An 11,840-nucleotide genomic window follows, 5' to 3' on the forward strand; every position below is an offset into this window, starting at 1 on the left:
ACACGGTTACATCCCTGAGACTGGTATTTTTAGCTAATTGATATGTTTATCAGTGGACATTATTGTAACTACCTATAGCAATATTCATATCGGAATCATATTATGACTCACAGAAACCAACATACATGAAGTGTTAAACCCTCAACCACTTAAGGTTTGAAGGAGGAAAGAGAGAGAGAGAGAGAGAGAGAGAGAGAGAGAGAGAGAGAGAGAGAGAGAGAGCAAGCAAGCGAGTCTTCAGAAAACGTGCAGCTCCTCTGTTTCAAGTTGAGTCGTGTTTCTTTCTGGCACTGAAGTTCTTCATGGCACAACAGAAACTTCACTGACACACAACTAGAAATGGTAAGTGATTTCTTGCCTTTCTGACAAATAATTACTATAAATAATGAGGTTCAGGAACTGTGAGTGGAGATGTGTGTGTGTGTGTGTGTGTGTGTTCCTTGTTTGGCAATACTTGTGAGGACACAAATGTCCTCACTTATATAGTAAAATATGAAAATGAGTGAGGACATTTGACTGGTCCTCACTAGTTAAACGGCTTATAAATCGACCAAAACATGTTTGTATTTAAATCTATTGTTCTCCACATGTTTCTGTGATGGGTAGGTTTAGGGATAGGGGTTGGGTTAGGGGATAGAAAGTATCATAAACCTGATATAAAATCAATGGAAGTCTATGTAATGTCCTGTGTGTGTGTGTGTGTGTGTGTGTGTGTGTGTGTGTGTGTGTGTGTGTGTGTGTGTGTGTGTGTGTGTGTGTGTGTGTGTGTGTGTGTAATAGTTTGTGTAATATTTTATTTGACATGGACAATACAGAATAACATTGCTACACTATTTTCAAGATTCTCTATATATGTGCTCCTAGATGATTAATAATCTAGCATGTGTCTCTGTAAAGAAATTTACTAAGAACCAAAGACATCTAAGATCCAACAAACAATCTAACATTTAAAACACAGTAAAACAATGTACAGAAAATCAAATACATGCAAAGAAAATTAGTATTTAAATGATTTTAACGTCTATTTGCTGAACTTTGTGGAAAGTGAAAGCTTAACAATAAGGTTCCATTTGATAACACAAACTAAAATTAATAATAAGAATAATATAATCTTAAGAATATAATAATCTTAGTTCATGTTAATTTCAACATTTACTAATATATTACTAAAATTAATATCTGTTAATATTATTACATGGACCTGAACTGATATGAACTAACAATGAACAGCTGTATTTTTAATTAACTGAGATTTAAGATTAACAAATATTATAAGAAATATTGTTCAATGTTAACAAGCATTAACACTTTATTTCAATGTCCCACTTTAGATATTCTACTGACTAGAAGTAACTTTGCAACTACATATTACTTTAAGGAGAGCATGTACTCGCTAGACATTCTCTAGCGGAGAATGTCTAAAGTGGACCATTGAAATAAAGTGTTACCCAATTACCTCATTGTAAAGTGTTAATGAATCAAATTTACGCCTATCTGAATATTTCCATAGACTGATTGTCTGTAATTTGATGCTACCTTATTATACAAATGTAAATCGACAGAATTTGCAAGAGCTTATTCATTTAATGGTAGAACTTATGAACAGTTGCGTTGCTTTCCTTGGGCAAACAAGCATCAATCTTTTACATATGCAGTCTTCTAATGTAACATGATACAGTTAAACGTTAACATGTGTCTGAATGGAGCCTTCCATTGGAGAATTCCTTGGCTCAACATAACTCATCTGAAACTGAATAACTGTAAAAGACTAAAATTTCTGGTCCTGAAATGAATCAGACTGGCTCATATTAATTTCTCTAAACTCCATTAAACATAAAGAGCAGCAGTCGACTGAATGTGAAGTTAATCAGATGACTTTGGATGATCAAACAGACAGTGGCAATTGGGTGTTTGGTTTGTTTCTGCTCACTTTGTTTAGTAAGCTGATGATGTTTTCATGCTCTTGTGTTTTAAGGATTGAAGTGATGGACCCAAATGAAGCAGCTCTGCTCACTTGTACCAATTGCTGGCTGCTCCGTGTTCAACAGCACAATCGGCTTGTATAAAACTCAACTCTTGTTTGGTTTTTTGACACCGCAATGATGAATTTTACGAGCTGAATTTAATGCCATCTTATAACCGAGGAAGACTAACAGCTAGAAGACATTTATGACTGTTGGTGACGCATAGATATGTTTCCCTCTTCACCCAGTGCAGGGATGCCCAACACGTCCTCATCCACTCCCACAAGTGCCTACCAGAGCAATGAAGTCCTTCACAAGCACTATAAGTATGTGGGCAAACTGGATAAGGACCGTTACAAAGATGGACTCAAACCGGAATCTATCGTCTTTCTTTTCATTTGCCTCATCATTGTTGTGGAGAACTTTATTGTCCTCATGGCCATCTGGAAAAACAAGAAGTTTCACAAGCCCATGTATTATCTGCTGGGCAACCTGACGCTCTCAGACCTGCTGGCCGGATTCACTTATATGGTAAATATCATCCTGTCGGGACCAAACACACTGAATTTGACGCCGCTGCTCTGGTTTCTAAGAGAGGGCGGCGTGTTTATCACGCTGGCGGCGTCCATTATCAGCTTGCTCGCCATCGCCATTGAGCGCTACTTCACCATGCTCAACACAAGGCCTTATTACCGTGCCAAACGCAACCGCATGTTTGCTCTGATCGTGGTGAGCTGGGCATTGTCACTGTTACTAGGCACCCTGCCCATTATGGGCTGGAACTGTTTGCATGACCTGGACTCGTGCTCCACTGTGCTGCCGCTTTATGCCAAAAGCTACATCTTTTTCTCTGTGTTTGTGTTCATGGCTGTCCTGTTGGGCATCGCCGTTCTGTACGGACGAATCTTTCACTTCGTGAAGTCCAACACGCAGAACCCGAGCTACGTGCCGCGCCAAGCCTACGGCCTTCACTCACGGAAGTACATGGCGTTGCTGAAGACGGTCACCATCGTGGTGGGAGTGTTTATCCTGTGCTGGCTACCGCTGTTTGTGCTCCTGCTCATGGATTTCATGTGTCCCGCAAAGGCCTGTCCGATCCTCCTCAAAGCTGAATACTTCCTGGGCGTGGCCATGATCAATTCCTTCATTAATCCCATTATTTACACGATGACAAACAGAGACATACGGCGGGCCATCTGGAAGCTGCTCTGCAAAAGATGCCTGATGACCAAAGACGGGCAAGTGAGGAATATCGGTATCAAGATTAGCTTCACTAAGACGGAAGCAACCCGCCATGGACAGGAGACGACTGTTTCATCTGGCAATGCCACAACCGTACAAGTCAAATCAATCTACCCGAAGCTCAAATTATCCGTCATCGCCTAACACCATGTCCTAACCAGATGGGACATGTGATAAAGGGCATCTTTTCCATGTTAATCGGCATTTTTTCCTAACTAGCCGCAACAACGATATTTGACAATTCTATTTTAGTTTTGTTTGCAGCTAGAACAATAACATACAATGATACAACAAGTGTGACAATGATAATCTCAGGTAATAATTATATGCTTTATTTAATGTTAAAAACATCTATTATTTTGCGTGACCTTTATAGCCGTACTGAAAGCGACAATGGAAATTATTCTTTGATCTTGAAAATGAAAGGAAACAAGTACATTCTAACTGTGAACAAACAACAAGAGTATTACATGACAAAGACTGTCACTCAGTATGTATTTTTAACAATGGTAAAATAGTGTAATATTTATGAAGAGACTCCGCCCACACCCTCTTCTGATTGGCTGTGATTTTGAATGGATTTGTCTGCGACTGCAGTGCGCTTGCAGAGAGAATCCGCCCACACACTCTTTTGATTGGCTGTGATTTTGAATGGATTTGGTTGCGACTGCAGTGCGCTTGCAGAGAGACTCCACCCACACACTCTTCTGATTGGCTGTGATTTTGAATGGATTTGGTTGCGACTGCAGTGCGCTTGCAGAGAGACTCCGCCCACACACACTCTTCTGATTGGCTGTGATTTTGAATGGATTTGGTTGCGACTGCAGTGCATTTGCAGAGAGACTCCACCCACACGCCTTTCTAATTGGCTGGAATTGTGTTAAATCTTGTCTTGTTAGGAAACAGTGTAAAATGTGTTTTTTGGCCGTGACATCTTCAGCGCTGAAAACGATCCTGAGGACTTTGTTACTTTGCTACACATACAAAGTACACACATACAAACCAAGCTCATTCAGGCTCTGGACTGAATCATTATGAACAAACCGAATTAAAGGCATATAATAAATCACAGTCACGGCCACAATAGGGGGAAAAAACGTGAGAACTTCGAACACGACAATCTAACTTTGGCAAAAATACCCTTGCGATATGGAACCCAATGATGCTGTTGTGGGCAGAAAGAGGTCCATACGCAGGTGTTTTCCAGCATTTCAACATTCAGCCACATGCCCTTTTACATTTGAACTGACTTAGTCACAAGAGTTTTTTATAACCCAGTAGCACTCTTTTCATCTTGTGTATGATATACAGAAATACTCTATCAGTTCATCAGTATCTGTTGGAGATCTGCAGTGCATGCAAAGACTTCAAACAAAAAATACATTTTGCTGCAGGCTGCACTGAACAGCAGATGGCCTGTTGCGGGGAAAAAGTATATATATACAAACCCTTTAAAACAAGATGAGGATCTCACTGTAAATATCCCACTTCTACAGAAACTCTTTCTGAGTGCTCTTATTGAAATCTCTTAACACAAAAGCATTTACAATTTGTTTGTACAGGCTCTTTTGTACAGTGTATATGTTTGACATGCTTTTTTACAAGCATTTTTCTTTGCTATTAAATTATATTTTTTTCTTATTTGACATTAAATATTTTTAAGATAATAGATACAATGTGTACCCTTGTTCATGCATTTTACATATAGTCCCAAAGAGGGGCCTGGTGAAATATCACTAGCTCATGTATGTGTGAATGAGATCACGTTGCAGCGCCAATCATTCTCTGTTCATCTGTCACCATTACACTGAATACACGTTTGATTTCTCCGATCAACACTTTCTCTTTAAACAGTCACAGCTGCAGGTTAAATGGGGTTCTATATAAAACTCTTTATAGTTTTTGCAAAAAGAGTCTAGGTTATGCATCAGTTTAAAGTAAAGGCTGGTCTCGATATAGTGTTCATTATAACATACCCAAGATTCAGCAATCCAGGGATATTGACATGCAGCCAGGATTGTAAGGCAACTTGCTGCACAGCATTTTTGAGTTCACTCAACTTTTACACAAAGTAGATCACTGAACTCCATTAACTGAGTAAGGTCGCATGTCTCCCAATTTAAGATATTTTGTTAAGCTGACTGAGCTTTTAGAGTTTTTTTGATTTTGTGTTGAATTTTTTGGTATTTTTTTATGTCACTCACCATCAGTGTGATTAGTGTTTTCTTTAATTGAGCATTTTGATGATTTTTTAATGATAGTGTTTTTTGGCTGCTGAATAAGAATTGAATCATTGTGTAGTGGTTTAATTCAGTGCTTTTATGACTGACTTTAATATAAGCAATATATTATTAACTTATTTTTATTATGGTGAAACGATCCAGCACTGTTTTATTTAGAAAAGCTGAATAAGGTTTAAAACCAATTGTACATTAAGCACTTTGACCTCCTGTGAGATTTTCTCTCACAGACATCAAGAATCAGCCTATGAATCTCAACAATGGAGACATGCTTTATGCCGCAATGCATGCTGGGAGCCGTGGATGAGTTTTAAATGATGCACCCAGAATGCATTGTTAACTTGTTGCAACTTGTATGCTTGTTAACTTGCAATTACAAATCAAATTTACAATTAATACTAAGTTGGTCCAACAATTGTTGAACCAACTTCTTTTCACTGGTTAAGACAACTTTTTTGCATTTAATTGTCCAGTAAACTAAAACATAATCATTAGCCTAACTTTTTGTGAGTTGGATCCAGCCCGGAAACTTTTTGTCAGTGTTTATTTAAAAACATCAAATTAGGCAGAATATACAATGATAAATATTTAATTTATGAGATAGCAATACAATATATAATAATACAATTAATAGGGTATGATTTTACCCCAAAATCCAGCTTATTGAGACAAAATAATAACTAAAAATCCACGTTTGGATGCCTCGAGCTCCCTGTCATGATTCAGAAATTCAATTTCCTATACTTTAACGTTACACAACTGCAGTACTGAACTAGCTAGATGACAAACTTTTAGCTAGCATTACCACACATTAGCACCTTAAATACTAAACATTTAAAGCTCCTTCAGCAAAGCCAAAGGTTAGGTTGTTTAAGTCAACAACTTAAGCAAATGCTCCACTCTTCTCCACCCACTGTAATTTAAATTGTTCTAATAATTCCAACATAATTGAATATTAAACTCTATTAAACACAATAAAGTCTCCCCCTTTCTTATCTTGCTCAAAATCAGTTCACCCAAAAAATGAAATTGATGTCATGACTCACCTTAATGTCGTTCCACACCCATAAGACCTCCTTTCATCTTCAGAACACAGTTTAAGATATTTTATATTTAGTCCGAGAGCTTTTCTGTTCCTTCAATGAAAGTGTATGCACACTACACTGTCCATGTCCAGAAAGGGAATAAAAATATCATCAGAGTAGTCCATATGAGACATCAGTTGGTTAATTAGAATCTCCTGAAGCATCTAAAATACAGTTTGGTCCAAAAATAACAAAAACTACAACTTTATTCCGCATTGTCTTCTTTTCAGTACTCAAATAAAGATTCAAATGGTTATGAATCAGCGTATTGATTCATGATTTGGATTGTGTGTCAAACTGCCAAACTGCTAGCCTGACAAGCCAGACCCACATCAAGATGTTTGGTCTGGAAACTCACCATTGACAGCTCAATCCGAGGGGCGGGATAAACGGTTGTCTTTCAAACTCCCTCTGCACGCGATAGGATAGCGCTACAACCAACCAGAGCAACGACGGTGAAGGGGAGCTCGCTGACTGATTAAACATTCACCGTATCCGGTCGGCTAAACTCCGAACACATCTTCCCTTTTTAAGAATGACTTCAGTGCCGCTCTTTGTTCTTTTCTCAGAGGAAAGCTTAACTCCAAGTCTTCCGGAGGCGCGGGCAGAGCTGATTCGAAAGACCGCCGCCGTTCGCCAGTTTCTGTGTTACTAGAAGCACGCAAACGCAACTCGGCAGTCGTCATTATGGCCCCGCCCGCCGACTCTATACACGATGTGATTGGGCCGTCCAGATTCTGAGGAATGCAGCTCAGATAGGAATTGAGAGTTGCTAGACCACACTTGCGGGCAAATTAAATTTATATAATAGCTGCCGCTAGGGTGCGTCTAGATTTCTAGGCTACCAAACTGCTGAAATCAAGTGACATTGGCGATCCGAATCATGAATCAATACGCTGATTCATAACTGTTTGAATCTTTGCTTGAGTAATGAAAACAAACCCGGAAGAGAAGACAATGCTGAATAAAGTCGTAGTTTTTGTTATTTTTGGACCAAAGTGTATTTTTGATGCTTCAAGAGATTCTTAGCAATTTAAACAAGCAGTAAAAAATCTGTTTTTTCAGTGTATGGTTGAATCCCTTTTCTTTGCACGACACATGAATAGCTCTTTCATCATGATCCTGAACATGGCATTTGTTCGTTTCATGTGTCGTAGAGGCTCTCAGGATTATAATGGTCACATCCTTTTGATTTTACCAGGAAAACAACCTGAGTCCACCTTCACATAAAAATCAGTCTACAGGCTTTTCAAAATTTAACCTAGGAAGCTGGAGAAGCTCTCGTTTTTGTGTCAACAGCTATTCAAACATTGGTAATAAAAAAGCAATAAATACATGTCAGTTCTTACATATACAGGTCCTTCTCAAAAAATTTGCATATTGTGATAAAGTTTCCATAATGTAATGATAAAAATTAAACTTTCATATATTTTAGATTCATTGCACACCAACTGAAATATTTCAGGTCTTTTATTGTTTTAATGCTGATGATTTTGGCGTACAGCTCATGAAAACCAAAAAATTAGCATATCATGAAAAGCTTCTCTAAACGAGCTATTAACCTAATCATCTGAATCAACTAATTAACTCTAAACACCTGCAAAAGATTCCTGAGGCTTTTAAAAACTCCCAGCCTGGTTCATTACTCAGAACCGCAATCAAGGGTAAGACTGCCGACCTGACTGCTGTCCATCATTGACACCCTCAAGCGAGAGGGGAAGACACAGAAATACATTTCTGAACGAATAGGCGGTTCTTAGAGTGCTGTATCAAGGCACCTCAGTGGGAAGTCTGTGGGAAGGGAAATGTGTGGCAAAAAAAACTGCACAACGAGAAGAGGTGAGCGGACCCTGAGGAAGATTGTGGAGAAGGACCGATTCCAGACCTTGGGGGACCTGCGGAAGCAGTGGACTGAGTCTGGAGTAGAAACATCCAGAGCCGCTGTGCACAGGCGTGTGCAGGAAATGGGCTACAGGTGCCGCATTCCCCAGGTCAAGACACTTTTGGGCTACAGAGAAGCAGCACAGGACTGTTGCTCAGTGGTCCAAAGTACTTTTTACGGATGAAAGCAAATTTTGCATGTCATTCGAAAATCAAGGTGCCAGAGTCTGGAGGAAGACTGCGGAGAAGGAAATGCCAAAATGCCTGAAGTCCAGTGTCAAGTACCCACAGTCAGTGATGGTCTGGGGTGCCATGTCAGCTGCTGGTGTTGGTCCACTGTGTTTTATTAAGGGCAGGGTCAATGCAGCTCGCTATCAGGAGATTTTGGAGCACTTCATGCTTCCATCTGCTGAAAAGCTTTATGCAGATGATTTCATTTTTCAGCACGACCTGGCACCTGCTCACAGTGCCAAAACCACTGGTAAATGGTTTACTGACCATGGTATTACTGTGCTCAATTGGCCTGCCAACTCTCCTGACCTGAACCCCATAGAGAATCTGTGGGATATTGTGAAGAGAAAGTTGAGAGACGCAAGACCCAACACTCTGGATGAGCTTAAGGCCGCTATCGACGCATCCTGGGCCTCCAGAACAGCTCAGCAGTGCCACAGGCTGATCGCCTCCATGCCACGCCGCACTGAAGCAGTCATTTCTGCAAAAGGATTCCCGAACAAGTATTGAGTGCATAACTGAACATAATTATTTGAAGGTTGACTTTTTTGTATTAAAAACATTTTTCTTTTATTGGTCGGATGAAATATGCTTTTTTTTTTTTTTAGATAAAAGACCTGAAATATTTCAGTTGGTGTGCAATGGATCTAAAATATATGAAAGTTTAATTTTTATCATTACATTATGGAAAATAATGAACTTCATCACAATATGCTAATTTTTTGATAAGGGACTGTAGATAAAATTATTGCATAATAATTATATATATTTTTTGTGATAAAGTATATTTACGAGCTTTTTAATCCATAAAAAAACTGTATAAAAAACCTGGGGATACTTAAAAAGTTCTATATAGTAGTGTCTGACAGAACCCTTTAAGGTTCCATATAGAACCTTTTCTTCAGTCACTGTGTGATCCAGTGAAAGTCATGATTCTGCATTAAATGAGTAAGCACTTGTTTCACTTCATACTTACATTGAATTCATCTCTAGTTGATTTCTAGTTGCTTCTGTTTTGCCGTAGATCTGTTAGATATGGTTGATGCTTTAGGGTCACTATAATTAAACACTACACAATTTGTCATCCAACACCTTTTGGATTGACGCTTTATCACATCCAGTGTGCTTCTTGTCATAGTGTGTTAACCGCTAAGCACGCCGCTGATGTGTGATGCATGTAAGGTTTGCTGTGGGTTCAGATCTGTGGAAGTTTGCAGAGGGGCTGGTATTTGCACAGTAACATGGAAACACATACTCAGCTCAGTTTTGCCCTCTTTACCGTAAACACACAGTCTCACACAAACACACATACACACACACTTCAGAGAGCCATACGCACCAAAACCACAAGCCTCGAGCTCAGCTCACAAAGCCATGGCCGTGAGGCAGACGTGTGTATCACACATGCAGACACACACCTACACTTCTGTCAGGCTTGTGGGTCAGAATAAATAAAAGATTAGCATCTAATTGCTTTGATAATGTGTCCTTTTTTAGATTTTGAATAGGCATATTTCAATAAGGTATTTATATATATAATTTATATGAAAAGTTTGTCTTAAAAGTCTTATATGAAAAGAAAATGCATTACAAATAGTGTGTTACTCACTCTAATTGCATAACTTAGTTACTTTTTTGAAAAAACAATGTGTTGCGTTTTTTTTCTAGGTGACTTTTCACCTAGTAAAGATTAGTTTACACACGCCTTTTCATTTTAGATTTTTCTAAACATTGTGACGAGAGTTGTCAGTCGATAAATGTGTTACTTTTGTTAATTATTTGAAAAAGTAACTCAGATTTGTTGTACATTTTAAAAGTAATGCGTTACTTTACTAGTTTCTTGGAAAAAGAAATCTGATTATGTCACTCAAGTTACTTGTAATGCCCCAACACTTCATGTGTTGTTGCACATTTTCATGTCTAGTTTAGATTAAGGTTTTGTACTATGGGGTTCCATTGTGCCAAAAATAAGTCGACTGGTTTGTGTTTTGTATTTGTTCTTGTCAACAGTCATTGCCTACTTGTTCAGGTAAATTAATATGTTTATGTGTATGCTCTCTGTTTATGTTGTCTTGCTATGTGGTCCTTACTGTCGTCTTTAATGCAGTCTTTCGTTTTGCTGTCGTACTTACTGTCGTTTTGCTATGTCATCCTTACTGTCGTCTTTAATGTCCTCCTTAATGTTGTCTTGCTATCTCGTCTTGCAATGCCGTTTTTACTGTCGTCTTGCTAGTCTTGCAATGTGGTCCTTACTGTTATCTTTACAGTCATCTTACTATGTCGTTTTTACTGTCCTCTTGCTATGTAGTATTGCTATGTCGTTCCCCCTCGTTAGTAATTGCATTCAAAATTAAGCCCAATAATCCAATCAAATCAATGTTTAGAGGGCAATGGATTATTGGGCTTTGTTTTACACTGTGGTGAATTTGTAGACATAAAGCACCTAAAATTAACTTTACCTCTCTCAGCATGACATAGCAAGTAGAATTAGCAAGATGTCATAGCAAGATGACATAAACAGACAGCATAAACATATACTAATTTATCTGAACAAGTAGAAAATGACTGTTGACAAGAACAAATGTATAGTACAAAACACAAATCAGTTGACTTGTTTGGCACAAATCAACTCCATACTGTTCTGCTCAAAATCAGCATAAATACTTTCTGTCCTGTTTATCACTAGGCTACTGATAAAGGGTAAACAGACAAGGTCTATGCCTAGTCCCAGACTAAAGTGCATATTTGAGCTGTCTGAACTGAAAGCAATTTATCTTAAAATACATGGTGCCATTGTTTTGTCTCAAGATGCACACCAGTAGTTTTTTTTCTAGGGCATGTTTATCAAAGCTACTTAAATGTCCCAATTTAACTATGGCATAATCCTGGCCTAATCTAAGAACTGTCTGTGTGAAACCAAGCCGGTTTATTTATATCCAAAAAAAAGCCTTACGGCAGGGGTCCCCAGACTCGGTCCTGGAGGGCCGCTGTCCAGCAGAGTTAGCTCCAACCCCAATCAAACACCTGAACCAGCTGATCAATGTCTTACTAGGTCCTATAAAGGCATTGATTAGCGGTTTCAGGTGTGTTTGATTGGGGTTGGAGCTAAACTCTGCAGGACAGCGGCCCTCCAGGACCGAGTTTGGGGACCCCTGCCTTGTTTCATCGCAATCATCAAAACGGATCTGCGCACGCAG

General features: G+C 38.9%; 1 protein-coding gene across 1 annotated transcript; it reads left to right on the forward strand.

Moving 5' to 3' along the window:
- The first annotated feature begins 220 nt into the window (after nt 1-220).
- Nucleotides 221-4,792, forward strand: s1pr5b (sphingosine-1-phosphate receptor 5b). The gene is made up of 2 exons (XM_067458234.1): nt 221-342; nt 1,976-4,792. Exon 2 carries the CDS (start codon nt 2,193-2,195, stop codon nt 3,348-3,350), a length of 1,158 nt encoding a protein of 385 aa, XP_067314335.1. The 5' UTR covers nt 221-342; nt 1,976-2,192; the 3' UTR covers nt 3,351-4,792.
- The last annotated feature ends 7,048 nt before the right edge of the window (nt 4,793-11,840 follow it).

Source organism: Pseudorasbora parva, chromosome 12 (genome assembly GCF_024679245.1).
Source record: "Pseudorasbora parva isolate DD20220531a chromosome 12, ASM2467924v1, whole genome shotgun sequence".
NCBI classification, from domain to species: domain Eukaryota; kingdom Metazoa; phylum Chordata; class Actinopteri; order Cypriniformes; family Gobionidae; genus Pseudorasbora; species Pseudorasbora parva.

Coding starts and splice junctions, on each gene's coding strand:
- s1pr5b (XM_067458234.1), top strand. CDS start 2,193: ATGTTTCCCTCTTCACCCAGTGCAGGGATGCCCAACACGTCCTCATCC.